The 19,416-nt window shown below is 37.5% G+C and overlaps 1 protein-coding gene across 3 annotated transcripts in view; it reads left to right on the top strand.

Annotated features, from left to right (window-relative positions):
- Positions 1-19,416, top strand: part of LOC107716219 (zinc finger protein 385A-like) — an 81,107-nt gene that overhangs the window by 33,651 nt on the left and 28,040 nt on the right. For 2 of the 3 annotated variants that reach the window (XM_016522594.1, XM_016522595.1), the window contains exon 2: positions 14,614-14,759. In XM_016522594.1, the coding sequence (XP_016378080.1) occupies positions 14,614-14,759 (146 nt within the window). Of the gene's footprint in view, positions 1-14,613; positions 14,760-18,459; positions 19,231-19,416 lie in introns of those variants that run through there. The other variant, XM_016522596.1, reaches the window with a different exon arrangement.

The following is a 19,416-nucleotide window of genomic DNA, read 5'->3' as shown; positions in this document are numbered from 1 at the left end:
TTACTAACGTTCGAAGAGCTCAGAGCACTTAAAGTGATTGGACCGATGGCACTAATGTTACATGGATAGAGCGAAAGATACACTCGTTTATCATGCCACTAAAAACACACAAGCACTCCACAGATATGAACCTTTCCTTCGCTGTGTAAGCCCTCCTCCATTATTCATGTCCTGTGACTTACCGAGACCTGTTCTGCAGTCTTTTTAAAGAAACAGTGGCTTATGTGGAGGCCTCCAGGAACTGTTAATAAAATGGGTAGCGGTAGATCATCTTACCCATGTTCCTCCCTGTTATCTGTGCAGATATCTCCCAGCCCTCTTTCTCCTCTCCCTCCGCAGATGAATTTGGCTTAATCCAGCCATTTGTGCTGAGTGATAGGATTTCATACCTGAGGGCAGGAGGCTTTGAGAACGTGGGTAAGATAGACAGGACGGCCATTGTTTTTCCTGGGCGTGCACCCCAGACCTTTAATGGGGGGGGGTAGATTGCAAGAGGATAGATGGGAAACTGCTGCAGGGGAATTTCAGGAAGTGAATAAAGCAAGGGAGTTGCCACGTTCCACAGCATTGGTCAAAGATGCAGTGCTTCTTTTGTGGTAGAGGACACAAGACGGTTATTGCACTTTCAGGGCACAGGGCCAGTTTAAAGATATCCGCACTATTCAGAGGGTCAGGGCAAAGACGCTTGAGACTGATTAAGGATCAAATGGTTGAACTCTGAAGTAACGGCAGCATTTCGTTATGCTGGACTCTTTCTGTAATTGCCAATGAGGATATGGATAAAAGACGCATTAGATCATTAGCTGCCCCTCTCCTCTCTCTGTCTTTCTAGCATATATCCCCTTTTCAAATTCACCCTGAGTACTTCACGCCATCCTACCATCCATCAAAGACTCCGGTGTGCCCTACAGTTAGGAACATTCACATAGATTACAGAGGGATAAGAACGGATCATCTTACCAGTCAAGCTGGCCTTCAGCCAAACATGGGCGATTTATAACAATGGGAAGAAAATGATAGAAACTGGAGGAAGAATAGCACAGGGAGGATAAAAGGAGGTGGAGAGGTAGAGGAATGGGGTGAGAGATTAATGAAGGCTAATGTAAAGTGAATCAGCGGTGTCCTTATAGGATATCTGTCAGTTTCACAGCACTTTAACATTATGTAGTAAGAGGAATGCATTTGAGTGCATTATTTGTTACACGCTTGCACGTGTATATTTTTGTTTTATGCAGAAGCATGTCTGTGATCTTTTCGTATGAGAGGATACACTCTTGTTTGGCTGGTCTCTTGGTGCTCTCGTCTGTTTGTCTGTTCAGTCTCCTGTAGTAATAAGCGGGTTTTGTTTGTACTGTAAGCACTGACCTCAATACATCTATTTGTTTTCTCTGTAAAGCTAGGCAATCATTCCCTTGATGAAATCATCTCTTAATAGACCAAATGAATTATATCACAGTAGTACGTAATAATACGCCGCAATAACCACTCTGATTGCATTTAGTGAATGATTCATCACGAGTCAGATGTATTCAAGGTGTTAGGGTCATTTTAAAATCAGCACTGTCAATTATTGTTAATTTAGAATATTAAATATTGTATGTTTTTATATTTTAAATATTATTAAATATTTAAGTGTGTAATGTCATAATAATCTAATAAAAAAAAAAAAACGACTAATGAATAAGTTTTGGCTTCTGCAATTTGTCTGCTATGGTAATGCTAAATGTTAAAATTGATCACTGTCAGTTGGTAATCTTATACTTATACTTATACTTATAAATTATATACATGTAATAAAATTAGAGCTTATAATTAATTTCGATTTAAAAAATATTTTATAACCTTTTTATATTTTATATTATATATTTTTAAATATTTTAAATCTTGTTAAATATTTAGCCTAAGTGAGTAATCTCATTTTGTAGTTTTTGTAGTTCCTTTTTTTAATGAAAAAACAAATGATAAATATTGGGTTCTGTCTGTTAAAGGGATAGTTCACCCAAGAATGAAAATTCTGTCATTAATTACTCACCCTCATGTCATTCCAAACCCGTAAGACCTTCGTTCATCTTCGGAACACAAATTAAGATATTTTTGATTAAATCCGAGAGCTTTCTGACCCTGCATAGACAGCAATGTAACTACCACATTTAAGGCCCAGAAAGGTAGTAAGGACATCATTAAAATAGTCCATGTGACATCAGTGGTTCAACCATCATTTTATTATGCTACGAGAATACTTTTTGTGTGCAAAGAGAACAAAAAAAACGACTTTGTTCATCAATATCTTCTCTTCTCTTCTGTGTCATCCGGGTTCTACATCAGAACGTCGGCTCCTGCGTCAGCAGCATCACATGCATGCATCATGGTACTCTTGTGAACACGTGTCGACTGACACAGAAGAGAAGAAATTGTTGAATAAAGTCATTATTTTTGTTTTCTGTGCCATATCAAACATGCCATTTTCAAAAAAAAATGCTGCTTGATGGTTAATGGATTATATTCTAGCCAGTTTTTAGTTCCTGTCTGGACTTGAAGAAGAAGTGTGCCTGAGTGTGCAGAGCCCTTCTCCCACAAGCTCTTATTGATTCCCACTGTAGGGAAGAACCACCACGGGGCCCCACGGTAGAGCCAAGTCCAGATTTATCAGAGGATTAGGGTGTGAATCTGCTTCTGTGTCTGGAACATGTGCACGGAGCCCTGGGCTTTGAGGGGGAGGTATAACGCAGACAGTGGGGAGATGAAGACAAGAAAGTACCTGTGAACTTCTCTCCAACTTTAATCTGTTTCAGAGTGGAGCAAAGGTACTTTCAGCATGACTGCATTTGGCCTGTAACAGACAGACAGACTCAGCACTTTTCTGTGAGAGACAAACGGGTAATTAAAGCCTCGCAGCCTTGATTCACCTGCTTATAAGATCAACGCAAAGTCCGTTCTGGGGCTTTTCATCTTGGGTCCATCTATTATCTCAACAGGGTGTCATTACACACGTTGCCTGTCATTACTTCACCCGTATTTAGCCATTGGAAACCTTCCTGTCTGAAAATAGGCCATGTGTGTGGTTATATCTGTTTGTTTGTGAGTACTGAGAAAGATTACTTACTAGTAATGGATAAAGCAGTGTTGAGGAATAACCAACTAAAATAGTGTTAATAACATTTTAACATTAGCTCAGATTTTTCAGAATGGTGTATTTAGTCGCAAGCTGAATAGCAGTGTAGTGGGATGAAATCGCTGTTTTGTTTAGAGTTGGTAATATTTATTAATATTTTTTGAAAAGTGTCTTATTCTCACCAATGCTGCCTTTATTTGATCAAAAATACTGTAAATCAGTAACATTATTATAATTTTAAATAACGTTTTAAAATATTTTAAAATATATTTTAAAATATAATTTATTTCTGTGATTTCAAAGCTGAATTTTTAGCAGTCATTATTCCAGTGTTCAGTGTCACATGATCCTTCAGAAATCATTTAATATGCTGATTTGCTGCTCAAGAAACATTTTTTATTATTATCATTTTATATATTATACTTAATGTGTGTGAAAATGGCTGAACTTTTTTTCAGGATTCTTTGATGAAATAGAATGTTCAAAAGAACAGCATTTATTTGAAATACAAGTTTTAATGCATTCTTGTTGAATAAAATTATTCAATTAAAAAAAATCTAAATAAAAATACTGACGCCAAACTTTTGAATGGTAGTGTACCATTATATAAATTAGTATGTTTCTTGTTTTCATAGTTATACATTTAATGCTGTCACCAGAACTGAATGAATTGTATTACCTGATACCTATTTAAAACTATATAGCATAAATGTAGTTGAGCTACTCTTAGAAGCTTGTAGTACATCTAAAAAGTAGTTTGTAGACTACCAGTCAAAATACCATTCTGAAAACTGGGTAGTTATATTGAAACTTTAACTTTTCAAGCTACAAAGAAACTAGTACAAGTATTTTCTTTACATATAAAATAGCTTTGCTGAGGTGAGGGGGGCTGGTTTGTCTGTGTCCATTTACAGAAGAGCTTAAATCAGACGGATCACTATTCAACAAAAGTTCATTTAACACCCGCTTTGATTGAATCTAATTTAGAGTCCGTGGTTAGATTTGAACTGATATAGTGACCTCCTAAATATGTGCGCACAAGACAACCCAATCTATAATTCAGGTTGGAGTAAAGCAACATAAAATACTGAAATTATAGCGCCCGTAAATATCATTTGGGCCATTATGATGGTGCAGGCGTATAATTTGTGGTGACATTGTAAATCACAGGTCTGACAGAAAACATTCTTCATCTGTTTTCATCTCTTTTACTGTCTCTCTTTCTCACACACATACAAACACAAATCATTTAGCTGCTTCACACTTTTTCCTTGTAACCTTATTTCTGTCTGTCTTAGTATTCAGCCAAGACAGAGCATCGTGCAGTGGAAGTGCGCAGCCGTGAATGTGTGTTTATGTATGTTTGTATAGGAATGATGTGTGGGATTAATGTCAGACATGCTGGGGCTCATACCGGCCTCCCGCTGTAGCGTCTTGGAGGCTTATCACAGTCAATCATCTCTTTGTTCACCTCACTCTCAGCACGCACACACGGACCGCAGACGTGGCTCATATAGCAAGGCATGATGGTCAGGCTGTGCTTGAAAGTGCTGAGCACATGCAGTTGGGGAAAAGTTTTTATCTCCCTGCAAAACATCTACTTAACATCAGAAGCTCTTTGGGAGGGGTTGATACTGCAGGGCCTAAAGATAGAGAAGGGGAGACTAATTGATTAAGAGCTGTGAAAAAAGGATAAAAGGGATTTATATCCTGTTTGATATCTGTGGAAGGGTCAGCAAGCAAGGTCACAGTAGCACCTCCTTGTGGCCAAATATAGCATATGACGCAGCCAGACGGTTCCAGTGACAGCAGAGAATCAGTTCTGCTTTTAACATGTGTCATTTTTAAAGGGCTGAGACAGTCATATTGCCTTCTATACTCATAAGCTATGTTTGGAATACTGTAGCATACTGCTCATACTATTTCTGTGGTATGCAGCATGTACATTGTGCACAGTATGTGATTTTTTTTTTCAATATACACTACCATTAAAAAGTGTGGGGTCAGTATTTTTACTTTAAGAAATTTTATTCAGCAAGGATGCGTTGCATTACTCAATAGTTAGTGACTGTAAAGACCTTCATAAAAGTACATACATTTCTATTTCAAATGTTCTATTAAACGTTGTGTTCATCAAAGAATCCTGACAAAAATGTATCCTTAAAAATATTAAAATGTTCAAAAATATTTTCATAAAAATACTAGGCAGCACAACTCTTTTAAACATTGATAATAAGAAGAAATGTGTATTTATTTATTTTTTGTGGCCAAGTGTTTCAGTGGTAAGATCGTGTTTGTGTGTGTTTTTATCCTGAGGTTGGTTTTATCTCATCCTTAATTTGTTAATTCCCCAAAAATTAGAAAATTGCAAAGTAACCACATGTGTTATTTCCAAGATGATATTTTTTTTTTACATGCAAAATAGTGAAGTCATGTGACAACAGTGTAACGATTATAAAATATTTAGAGGGTTTTCTAAGTTATGTTTAATTTTTAATGTTTCACACTGTGTGTAGTAAGCAGTATGATAATATTCTATTCTAGACATAGCCAATGATCTTGTAGAGTCTTGTCATGCTCATTTTTTTGGTTCTCATTCCTTTGCTTATACTTTATACATTGGACTATACATATAAAACGTGTACTGTTGCATACGCTAAACTTTGCAGGACAGTCGATCGCCAGGAGCAGGGTTGGGCACCCCTGCTGTACACGGTTTCACACATTAGTTTTTAACAAATATTTGGCATTGACCTTATATTCTGCACGGTAGTTTATATTCCATTCCAAACATAGACAATGTGCTTGTATACATTAGAAATTTAATGTTATCAAAATAACATTCAAAATACAGTATACTTTACAGTATGCAATAAATAGTATGCTAGCATTCCATTCTAAATGCAGCTAGTGTTCTTATAAAGTCTTGTCTCATTCCATTGCTTATGCTTTATCAGTGTTGGGAAGGTTACTTTGCAATGTAATAGGTTACAGATTACAAGTTACCCTATTTAAAATGTAATAGTAGTGTAAATTTTTCAATTACATTATTAAAGTAATGTAACTGATTACTTTTGATTACTTTTTGATTACTTTTCTAAATTTCTAATGAATGTTTATTTGCCACTTTTAATCATTTTCAAACATTTACACCATGCAGGGTTAACCTTACAGTAGTGCTCAACACTGTCAGACTTTCAAAATCCTTCATCACTTGAATTAAGATGATCAAATTTGAACACATCCACCACAAAATCAGACTTTATTACTACCTTTTACTTTGAGATTCAAGTTCAAGTTCAATGCAGGTTTAAAATCATAAGAAATAGTTTACTGATACTGTTTTTGAAGCCAAATCTTTGCATAACTACAGGAAACACTGCATCTAGGGAAATAAATCAATTAAATCTGTATGTGGATGTGTGTAAATATTCAAATGTAATCCCCTTTGTAATCGTTAACATTTTCATAAGTAACTGTAATTTAATTACACATTTTTTCTTAGTAACTGTAACTGATTACAGTTACATTTATTTTGTAATTAAATTACGTAACGCCGTTACATGTAACTAGTTACTCCCCAACACTGTGCTTTATACATTGACTGCATACAGTGCATTTAAAACATTAAGCGTTGTATACTGCATACTGTTTCACATACTATTTTAAAGGAGACATATTATGACCCTTTTACAATATGTAATATAAGTCTCTGGTGTCCCCAGAATGTGTCTGTGAAATTTCAGCTCAAAATACTCCACAGATCATTTATTATATCATTTTGAAAATGCCTATTTTGAGTGGAAGCAGAAACACACTGTTTTTCGGGCCTGTCTCTTTAAATGCAAATGAGCTGCTGCTCCCGCCCCAAAAACAGTTGGTTATGTCTGTGAAGGTAAACAGCTGGGAAATAAATTGCTTGTTTATTTTAGATCTGTGTGGCAGCAGCAATATACATGAAATACATCAATAAATCCACTGCTCTCTTGTCTCCTCTGAGGCTGGGACTGTAAATAGTGTTCTGTGCTCGTCTGTGCAGCCAACCACTGAACAGTTAGCATGTTTTGCTCAAACTTTCGTCATGGCATTAGAACTAGTACACTGTTGTCGCTTGCGAAAACACAATAACGGCACCGTGGGTGTAAACCTACAGATTAAGGCGCGTTAATATTATAATGAGATCCCTTTGCCACGTCACCAAGGGAGCGAAATCAGACGCGCTCGTTTTCTCAGACGCTTGCAGAAAAAGGCTTACCAAAACGAAGTTACTGGGTTAATCTTTTTCACGTTTCTATGGTTGGTAGATGCACCGGGGACCTGATTATAGCACTTAAAACCTGGAAAATTCAGATCTCCATGATATGTCACCTTTAAGCAAATAGTAGGCAGTATACTATAAGCAGTATGCTAATATTTCATTCCAGACCTGACAAGATCATTGGCTCTTATTCATTTCTTATCATTTTGACATTGGACTTGTGAAACTGCAGTAGTCAGTTTTTGGTAAATTGAGCTTTATGCATATGTTTTTTCTCTCATATTTGTTGACGCACTTGAGTTTAGGCTGAAGGAAGCCAGGCAAAGTGTAGAAGCATCAAGAAGTGTGTTTATTCTAATTAAATTAGAATCTTAATGAGTAGTTCTCTCCACAGACCTCGAGCCACTTTCATGTGCTCAGTGACGAAATCCAGCCAGTGGCTTAGAGAGGCGGCTGGTGACCAGCCACTCACTGGATTGAGTCGTATAAAATGTTTGAGAGAAAAAAAATGATAGGCCTAGTTCCAGCTTTAAATTCTGACTGAATGTGCCACTTTGTTAAAAGAGACAATACAGATAAAGAAATCAAGCAATCGGCATGTTTTTTTGGGGTTGTCACAGCCGTGACTGGTTATGCTAAGGAAGCATCACATAGCAGATGCATGTTGTGTCTTTTACCGTATTGCTGTTGCCACTTCTTTATGCAGTAAAACCAATAAGCCATTTGTGGTTGTGAGTTTCAATGATAAGATTGTGTTTGTGTGTGTTTTTATCCTGAGGTTGATTTTGATGGTGGATTGCTTTGGCGGTCAGATGAGGGCAGGCTGTCTCTCCCTGACGTTCTGAGACGGGACTGGAATAGCGAGCAGTGCTATGCTGCCGTCACAGTAATTGGACCTAAATTGGTCAAATGAATGAGCCATTTCTGCTGCCTTGGTCACAGCTGAGGACAGGACGGACATAGACTCAGGTCTCCGACCGGACGGGTCTGTCAGCATACAGATGAATGAAAAGAAAGAAATTCATTTACTGGAGACAGCGTGTGATTTTATTTTTTTCCTCCATAGCAGAAGTGATGAGTTCTGATAAATTTTGGTTGGAAAGCTGATTTGATTGTTTTCCTTCTAATTTACAACTGTAGACAGTTGAAGACAAACCTTGACCTTATCACCAGACTGTCTTGTCTGGCCTTCTTAGATTTCAGCTAATTAAATCTCTCCCCGGCACAAAAAATGCACAGGCATCAGCAGTGCACGACAAAACTGTCACTGGCAATATTTTAAAAAATCAGTGCATATACCAAGCCTACATTTTTCTCCGCAAATGTGGTATAAACAAATGTAAATGTAACACAAAACTGTGTCTAAAAAGCTGTTGCAACACATAATCATCAATTGCAACCACAGTGTGCTGCGCTGTCGCCGCATACTTTAATAATTAAAACATCTGAGGAGTTGCACATTCAAAAGCAAAATAATGAAAACGTACAAACACGTTTTTGTCCCATGCTGAGTACTTTCTATAATATACACCAACTGTTCCAGCTTATAGCTTTATTTTGATGGTTGAAGGAGATGGCACCTGTCTGCTGTAATACAAGCAATAATTACACAGCACTTTGTGTTCTGGAATATGCAGTGCAGGTGGCTTTTTGAGGAAAGATCTGGGCTTTTTGTGTAATGTGACTTTTTACAATTTTTATATAAAAATAATAATTTACATTTTGCACCTGAAATGCATTGAATCTTAAGTGGAGCAATTTCTGCACCAAATGGAATTGCGAGTGAATTATGGACAAATTCCAAATGTCATTTTTGTGCCCTTGAAAGGGACGTTATTCATAATTCTTGTAATTTATGGAAGTCTACATACAATGTTTTTTTTTTTACGATCCTATACGCTCACGCGATTGTTGGTGCAAGACCTGAGGTCTACTTTTGGTTAGTTACTCCCCAGCTAATGGCGCTAATCTGAAGCTCATCAGGATGGCCATGATTAAAGTACACAGAGCTGGAGAGAGAGAGACAGACAGAGAGCGGTGGATTCAGAGGGGACTAAACATCTATCTGTATCTCTCATCTCATTAATCTGCATTTGCTCCAATCTCACTCTCCTCTGGATCATCTGCGCGACAGGTGCTCAGTGAGGGGCTCTGAGGGACCCTGGCTCTCTCTCAGTCTCTCTCTCTCTCTCTTTCTCTCCAATTTGTTTAGGGCCACTGCTGCTTGCCAGGGGACATCTGTATTCATCCAAAGCCAGCCATCCTCTTCTTTCTTTTAACCTTTCTCTCATTTCTTGCTGTTGTAACCATTGCACCCCTTAATTCTTCACTCGTATTCCATTTGTTTTTACTTGTATGAATGATGTATATGGCACTTTCCACAAACAGGATACAAAACAGGATATTTTAATCATATTAATCATTAGTAATTTTTCCTTGTTTTATTTGTGGTTTGAATTTTTTTGAGCCCTCTTAGCAAATGTAAGAAATGTCTTAAAACAGTTTAATTTAAAATGTATAAAATAATAACAATAATAACCCTTTATAAATTTAATAATTAACTTATATTATTATTATTATTATTATATTTCCCCAAAGCTCATTGTTATTAGTTTACATTTGCAACCCTGTTGCCCAGTATAGCCAGTATAATAATAATAATAATTTTACAAAATATGGGAAATGTCTTTTAACAGTTAAATTTGAATGTATGAAATGTATGATATGTATAAATTAAAATAATAATCCATGTTACACATTCTTTTCAAGTTTATATATTACTTGTTTTCCCATCATGCTGTTGAAACGCTGCAAAATAATGTTACTTCTTGAGTGTCATGATTATAAATAATGTGACTTTTTTTTTTTACGGGGAAAATTATGTAATAATTTAACCCCTTAACTGACATTTTTGAACATAGACGTGAAAGTGCACGATCCAAACTTAAATTTTTATCATTCGTGAACGAAAACATTTTGTAACATGATATTGATGTACCATTTTCATGGTAATGCAATATTTGATTTTAAAATGGGTTTCAAAGGATGAATTTTGAGATTTAAAATTTTCAATTGATATATAATTTCTGATGATTTCTAAAGTGTGATAGAGAAAAAGGCAACAATGAAGACTTTTTTTGATAAAGGTCAGAACTCCTGTTATGATGTAGATTTTTGAGGTGCACTCTTGTCAAAAATTAATCTATTACTTTTCCTACATAATTTTTTAACAAAAACTATATAAAAATATAATATAAAATATCTATTTAGGAATCTTAGATCTTTCCAACGATATATAGTTTGTCATGATTAGATTAGGATTTAATTGTAATATAGTGAAGTAAACTTAGGCGTCCCACAGAGGTTATTAAAGTAGTATTTACTACAGTGAACTGATTTTAGCAAAAATCAAAGCAAATTAATGAGACCAATTTGTACCCCATACATACTGTATGCATTCAGATTTGCAATAATGTTGCCCAGGAGAGCAGCCTGAGGCCAGAAACGCTGTGCTGTTCCCTTGAGTGCCTCTTTGCACGTGAAGAAACCAAGTCACCAATTTCTCTTCCATTGCAACCAATTAAACTACTGACCTCCCTGTTTGAAGGTGACTGGCCAGCTAATGAGATATAGCTCAGTGCCTTATGCACGTTTTGACGGTAACATCCTTTTATTTTTCAGCCATCACAAAAATCTTCCCTCCTTTCCTTCTGTAGCTGTGTCAGCCTTGATCTCATCATGATTATTCCTTATCTCCAAACCATTTCATCCTTATCTCCCCCCGCGCTCCTCACAATTACGCCAGCCCTCAGAAAATGGCAAACGCACGGCCTAAGAAATAGGATTGCCAAGCTTCAGTATTAGTGAGCGGCAAGCATGCCTGAGATTCCATTTATCAAGCCCAAACAGGCTCCGAATTATTTGAGTTTGTTGAATCGCTTCCCCTCGCCTTTGATCTTCCCATGCCCCTCTCTCTATTTATAAACCCCTCCTCCCCCACTCTTTCTCCCGCACTTCTCCCATATACACACACAGCCCTGGATCACTCTCTCCCAAATCCTCTTCCTAAAGATCCTTTTCACACCAGCTCCTTTATCCCTGTGCACGGCTGTCCCTCGGTCCCTGGCTGCCCCCTCACCGCAGGATCTTTAAACGTGGTGATTACGGGCCCGGCGTGTGCTGCAGGATTCCTAGCGTGTCACTGGCTTTAAACGACTACCAAAGCCCGGTCCTCCGCCCCCTTCTCCAGCCCGATCAGGTTCCCGCAGCTTGTTAGGAGAATCAGACTCAGATACAGTGGCAGAACAACATCTCCCCCTGCACCACATGGGCTTGATGAGGCTGTTAAGACCGCTGGTATTATCGTCAAGGTACTTTGTTTGTCAGCGGAGGATCTGGTAGGTTGCAGTGTCCAATCAACACGCTTGTTTGAAGCCAGTGATCTCAGATGTCATTGTGCTGGTCTTTATTGGTTTATTTTTCATGGAAGACGTGCTAAAGTGCCATACGTTATCTGAGCAGTAAGTATGAGATGTTATTCCCGTTTTTATAAACGCATGACACACACACACACACACACACACACGCATGCACTTACCCTGTCACAACGATTTACAGTGTGAGCCGGGCCCTGAAAGTGTTCTTTAATTTAATGAGGTAATTATATACTAGGGGCAGGAAGCAGACTGGACCTGATTTATGCATGCTGGCCGTGGTGTTTTGTCACACACACTTTGACTCTGCTGCAAGGACAACTGTCCCCCACACGCTTCGTGTGCTTTCGTGTTCTGCTACCCCTGTGTTTCTCTCTACATCTTTCTCTTGTTGTCAACAATTCTGTGCCGTTCCTCAGCTGGCATGTGGACAGACTAAATGGTTTTGGGTCCTCTCGTCCTCTCTCGTTGGATCAGTCACACATGTCCTGAATTATGTCAGCACTGTATTGCAGTGACAAGCACACAGAGTGACGGTGTACATTGGAGCTTAGACTTGTTTATGTGGCTGAGGGGCATAGTGCCATTCAGACATACTCTTTCCTCTTAGCCAGTTAAATGGATAGTTCACTTAAAAATGAAAGTTATGTCATTATTTATACTGTATTTTTCCTTTTTTTTTGTTTGAATCACCTTACATTGACATTCATAGTGACAATGGTTTTCAAAGGTTTAAAAATCATTAAAATTTAAAAGTTGCTATTCATTAATATTCTTTAATGAAGCTCGCATCGCATTCATAGTAACCAAACATGGCATGCCAATATGAATTTTAGACGTGACGCAAGGAATCTACATGATCATGTACTATATGAGCAGTTTTATTCTTTATTCACTCTATAGAACTCATTTTCTTCCCCTTTCAACCGTTACAATATTTGTTAAAACAGTTTAAAACTCTGATTATATGTTTTTATGATTATTTTTAATAGAAATATATATTAAATAAACATCAAAATAAAATAGACAGAATGTTTAAAATTTTAATATTTCTTTACATTATTAAAATTTTAAACATTTTGTTTATTTTTATGGGCTAGCTAGTTCAGGACAAAATTTTGATTTGTAGCTACTAATAAACAAATGCCACCATTCAAAAGTTTGGGGTTAGTAATGCTTTCTAATACTTATGCTCACCTGGGCTGCATTTATTTGATCAAAATTACAGTAAAAACAAATATGATGAAATATTATTAGAATTTAAAAGAACTATTTCATATTTTAATACGTTAAAATGTAATTTATTCCTGTGATGGCAAAGCTGAATTTTCAGCAGCCATTACTTCAGTCTAGAGTGTCACGTGACTTCAGAAATCATTCTAATAATTTAAAACATTCTCATAAATTTAAAACGAATGTGTTATTTTTGCTGTGGTGATGATGAAGGGCAGTAAATAATGGTTTGATTTTAAGTGTATATGGCATCAGGAGACTTGAAATACAGTGAACGAGTCATAAGGATCACTTTCTTGATATCTTATTGTGCTTTAATGGTGTTTTTATGCTTTTATGATTTTATGGTGTCTTCTTTTGGAGCTTGAAATCCCCTGATAACTATATACTTAAAGGAAATGTCTTCTTTTCATGTCTCTTGGAACAAATAACAACATCTGAGGATGAGTAAATTGCACATTTTTCATTTTTAGGTGAACTGTCTCTTTAAGGCACACTGCGGCACTTTTGAAAAGAACTGTTTGCAGCAAAAGGGAGTATTTAGAGTGTGAGTCATGTGACAGTTGTTGAGCATTGCATCAGGGACCAGCAGTGCCCACAAGCGACCACTGGCACTTTCTCCCTCTCTCTCTCACACTTTCTCACCAGCAATCTTGCAACCAGTCTGCCTCCTTATTCTTGCTGTTCTCCTTCTCTCCCTCGCTCTTTATCTCCCTGTGTGCTGTGCAGCCAGTGAGGAGACTTGCATGCCTAATTTGAGTTAATGATGCCAGGGCTCATCCAGGCCTGAGGCTGCAGCAGGAGAGCAGGAGGAACAGCTGTAGCCAGGCTGAAACTGCATATCTCTCAATATCTATTTCTCTTTCATTCTTTCTCCCCGCGCATCCTGACATGTGTGCCCACAGCAGCCCCAACTGCAGCACGACCTCATGACGTCTCCTACGTCAGGAAACCATCTCAACTGCGCTTGGAAGAGCTGGAGAAATCAGGAGAGAGTAGAGGCTTGATGAGCAATCTTGAAATAGAAGCGGAGAAGGGCGAAAAATCATCCAAGATTAAAAAGGAGACGGGCAGCAAGAGGAAGAGGAAGAGAGATAGAAGGGAACAGATTTAAGACTGCAGGGAATTTGAGGCAAGGAAAATCCAGCAGCAGGAATTAAGCAGCTTAAAGTAACTGCTCGCTAAAGCTTAATTCTGATGAGAGGGTCCTCGCACTGTCTCATGCAAGAGGCTGCGCGGGCTGTAAAGGATAAGAGAAGACAGGCTGCCAGGGAACAGAGACTCGGTGACGTGGATTGGGAGGCAGAAAGTGAGAGCGAGAGATAGAGGGGGCTGTTTCATAACCAAAGGTTGACATCTCTCTGATGAGTTTTGTGCTGACAAAAAATGTGTCAGCACAGCCACCTCCATGTTTCACCTCTGTTAAGCATGAAAGTCAGAATTTGAGCAAAGGCGCTTTATTCAGGCTTGATGTTACAAATTTAACCCGGTGACAGGATTCTAAGCTCATTTGGAAAGTTTTAAGTAAGAATTAGTGCATTCGGCTTTTTAAACTTCATTTTTTCTTGTCTCTGCAGGAAGCATCAACCGAACAGGGGCTGTCCCTACATTTCTGCGGACCCCCACAGTCATCCAGCCTCATCTGGATATGAAGCCCTTCCTACAGTTTTCAATGGAGACTCCTCATCCACACAGTGTTGGGCTCTTCCACAACTTCAACACGGTGAGATTAGGCCACTGAAAACCTCTGTTAACAGTGCTGCATTATTGCATTACTCTGAAAAAAGAACAAATTATGCTATATGGAAAGTGTTGTTGGGTCACCTCAAGCCACTTGCTTTAGATAAGACACGGTGTCTATAAAGGTCATTGCCTACAGTATGTCACAACATTATTGGAAAGTTTGTCAGTTAAAATAAATACAGTAACAGAATATGAAAAGTTACACATAAATTATCTTGAATTACCAGATCAAATTAACTTGTCCAAGGCCCACATTGTTTCATTATTTCTGGTCAATTCTGTAACAAATACACTTGGACAAATACACTACCGTTTTTTTACTGATACTTTCATTCAGCAAGGACACATTAAACTGATCAAATTATTTTTATTTCTATCTTAAATACATGCTTTTGAACTTTCTATTCATCAAAGAATGCTAAAAAAAACACATCATAGTTTACACCAAAATATTAATCAGCACAACTGTTTTCAACATTGATAGTAATAAGAAATATTTCTTGAGCACAAAATCATCATATTAGAATGATTTCTCAAGGATCATGTGACACTAAAAACTGAAGTAATGATGCTGAAAATTCAGCTTTGCCATCACAGGAATAAGTAACTTTTTAAAATGGAAAACAGTTGTTTTAAAATGTAATAATTTTCACAATATTACTACTGTATTTTTGGTCAGATAATTGTAGCGTTGCTGGGCAGAAGAGACTTCTTTTAAAAACATTAAAAAATCTTTCTGACCTCAAACTTTTAAACCAATCATAACAAAGGAAATGGCTTTTAAATATTCAGATATAATTGAATAAATAAAAATTATAATATTAAAAGCAAACAAAAATGTAAACAATTTCATGTAATTCCATATCCTTGTTGTTATTATTGTTTTTTCTTCTGTGGAACACAAAAGGGGTGGCAGTGAGGGATGTGAGGATGATGATTGTAACTGTCAAGCTATTTAAAGCACATAAAAAATACCATAAAGTTTACTAAAGCCATATTTAAAGGGATAGTTTAGCCAAAAATTTATATTCTGTCATTTTAATCACCCTTATGCCATTCCAAACCTCTATGATTTTCTTTCTTCTCTGGAACATAAATGTTATTTTGTTATTTTGAGAAATGTTTTTATCTGTACAATGAAAGTCAATGGTCACCAAAACATTTTGGCTACCAACATTCTACAAAATATAATTTGTTTCACAGAAAAAAAATAAAGCCATACATGTTTTGAACAACTTGATGGTGAGTAAATGATGACAATTTAATTTTATGTGCACTATTCCTTTAAGTCAATATTTCCTGGAAATATTCCCCTCCACCATTCAGATCTGATGTATTATTACATTGTAATACATTAATGCATTCTCATCATTACTTTCAAGTAGGGATCTGATTATGTAAAGATAACCTTAAATATTATAGCTGGCTTGTTTGTATATTGAAATTTGCCTGACTGCTGTCTGTCGAACAGTGTAATACTGTATGAGTTCTTTCATGTCATCGTGACTTATAGCTAATCATTTTGATTAGCATGCAGGTCGTTTCACTCTCTCAGCACTTTTACTCCGAGACTGTTCTGCGCATTTCCCAGATTGCATTCTGTTATGTAAATGAGGATGCTGGTCAGCAAATTGAATGGGAAAGGTTAGTCGTGGGATCCAGCCATGTCTGAACTGTCTGTTGTATGTATTCTCTCTCCTAAAATTCCCTGTATTTGCCTGCACTTGTTGCCAGTGTGAAAGATGGCCTGCCCTTTGGCACAGTCTCGTAACACTGAGAAGGAAAAAACACTCTCCCCATGCCAGCTCAATAAATCCACATCACACATTGCCTTCCAATTCTGCCACATTATTATCTTTTTAGTAAAAGACAAGGGATGTTTAAATATTTAGAAATATGCATGAGCTCGTGAAAGAGTCAGAATCTAAGAGCTTAACTACTGTCTCTTGTACTTAACGCCATTTATTATATATTCAGACACTGAGCGGTAATCTTTAGATTGAAGCAGTTTTAGCATTGCAGCAGGCTATTAATAACAACGGTTAAAGACTCAATGTGAGAGTGACCGGATGTCCGATGGGGAAATTCTCCTGATGCCCAGTAGGGGGCGATGTTGGAGAGGCTGGAAGGACAGGCTGACCTCTCTCTAGGACACTGCAGTGTTTACGCCATGGCCTAATGGAATGCTGACATTTACAAGAATTCCCTTACACATGTTGTAATATATATAGGCTTCTACTGAGGTATTAAACAGTCATCAGTTGTGTGATTTAATAAAGTACATGTTTTGACATTTGAATATGATTTGATTTAAAATTAGGGATGAGCATACACAGAACGGAACCCTAGCTTCAATTTACATTTATATTTATTTGTTTTATAATACATTTTTAAATTTTTTTATATAACGTCTGCCAAGTGCATAAATTAAATAAATAATATAAAATGTTTTATTTTTATTGCTATTTATTAATTTAGCAGAATTTTAATCAATTAAATTAGAACTTATGATAATAATCAAATGTACTCTTTCATATATACTGTTGTTTGAAAGTCCAATTAATTCTAGTGAATTGTTCGTTCTAAACAGTCCTCTCCCTGTTGTGTTTGAAAGTATGATTGAGTCTACTGAATCAGTTCATCCCAAGAAGTTCTCTCTGTCATATGTAGCACTGGAAAATGCGATTCATTGTAATGAATCTGTTAGGTCGAATAGATTAATTAAATCAACAGATTCATAAAATGATTCACTGATTCAAGTCCCTGTATTGTTTGTTCATTCAAACCAATTATTGTTTTTTGTGGCAGCAAATATACAGTTCTGATTGAATTATAAATTATATTCTTGGATAATTAATCTTTTTATTTAGAGTTAAATTTGATTTATTTATAAAAACATATTACCCCTTATGTAACTTTAATGTAGCTACTTTTTACTACTTCTTGTTTGTGGTTTGTTATAAACTACTTTTTAAATTCATTAAAATTATGATTAGCTTTGCTTGGCAAGCTACAGTTTCAAAGTAGCTTCCCCAGCACAGTTTATAAACATGCAATACGTCAGCTCTGCTCAAGTTGTTCCGTCTGGAATCGCATTCATGTTGGAATGCAATGGCCTGATCAAAGCTGTTATCAAAAATTTGTGGGCTTGGCCAAATAATTATTTTGCTGTGTAAATTTCACCAATATCAGATGCTTTGATCAGCTGTAGATAGAGCCGGGGCTGACCACAACCTTCCATTCCTCCACAGTCCACCTGTAATTTGTCTTTAATGTGATTTGGCTTCTACCTGCCTGTCTGAGGCAATGCGCCTGCAGGCACTGAGGCACCTAAATAATTTATACCAAGCAGCTGGTTGTAGCGTGGAAGTGCAGAAAACCTTCCCCAGACACTCGCTTATTCTGCAGAATCAGGAATTTCGGAGGCGTTAAATCGGGCGGCTCGTGCACCAACTTGTTGCAACTCACCTGCAGCCACTTTCGAAAAAAGCCTTGCTTTCTTTCACTCGCAAAAGGCGACGTTTATGCTCACAGCTTGCCAATTTTCCACGTGGACTTTTGGAGTTGAAATCTTTTGGCTGCATGCATTTTACCTCTGATGACCCCTCGAAAAACTGTAATTTCCGACCTTAATAGCTGGAAGATATCAATCACAAGGCATTATGAGTTCAAATATTTTTAGAAGTTTTATTAATTGAGCCTGGGTCACCGCTGCATTGGAGCCACATGTGTTTTAGATATATGTGGCAAGAGCGAGAGGACCGTCATGACGGGGGAGCCGGAGGAGGGCTGAATTCTGCAGCTTGTGCTTTTGATAGAATGAGGGAGTGGAGGGTGATTTGGGGAGTGAGAAAGGGGGAAAAAACGGAGGGAGTGCATGACATTCTTAGTGCATCTGGGCAAAATGAGCAGTCAGCGAGTGAGCATGTAGAACAGAAAGAGGAAGGAGATCATTGAAAGAGAGCACAGGAAAGGACGACAGAAATAATTTTTGTAGTAAAATGGGAAGGAAAGGAAAGAGAAGCAAGTAAGAGGCAGAGGAAAATGAAGAGAGAGCAAACCAGGAACGTAGTCTTGGCTTGCTGTGAAGTGTTAGGAAGGATGGAGGGAGGAATGGAAAGAAGGTGAATGAGATTAAACAATGGAGAACGAGAAACCAAACCATAACGGCAAGAGTGACGACCGACTGTGGAAAAGAAGAAGCAAAACTAGGAAGAGAGACATCAATTAATCATATCCTGGACCTGCAAATGCAAGAATCGCTCATTGACGTCCCCAGAAGGGGGCCCAGAAGTGTGTGAATGTGGGAGAATCAGGTGGTGTGGTGGGACAGCTAAGATCCCTTCTGGATGAGTGACACTCTCACACACACCCTCCCACACACAAACACGAGCTCCCTCACGGAGGATCCAATGCAGCTGCGAGATCCAAGCGCTTCTGAGGATATGAAGGTGAGTGCCCTCCAGCTAGCTCAGGCAGAGACATAACAAAACTGGGTACATTGAACGCAGTGCATTTTGGGCTTGCAGTTTTCAGCATACTGAAACACTCCATGGTTTGTATAAAATTATATGTGATCTTGTATTGAAAGTAAAGGGAGACTCTTGGGAATTAGGTTGGCCCATTTTTTTTTAATC

Source organism: Sinocyclocheilus rhinocerous, unplaced genomic scaffold (genome assembly GCF_001515625.1).
Source record: "Sinocyclocheilus rhinocerous isolate Xijiao unplaced genomic scaffold, SAMN03320098_v1.1 scaffold148, whole genome shotgun sequence".
NCBI lineage: Eukaryota > Metazoa > Chordata > Actinopteri > Cypriniformes > Cyprinidae > Sinocyclocheilus > Sinocyclocheilus rhinocerous.
Note: the sequence above shows the minus strand (reverse complement) of the source record. Positions and strands in the feature narration are given on the sequence as shown.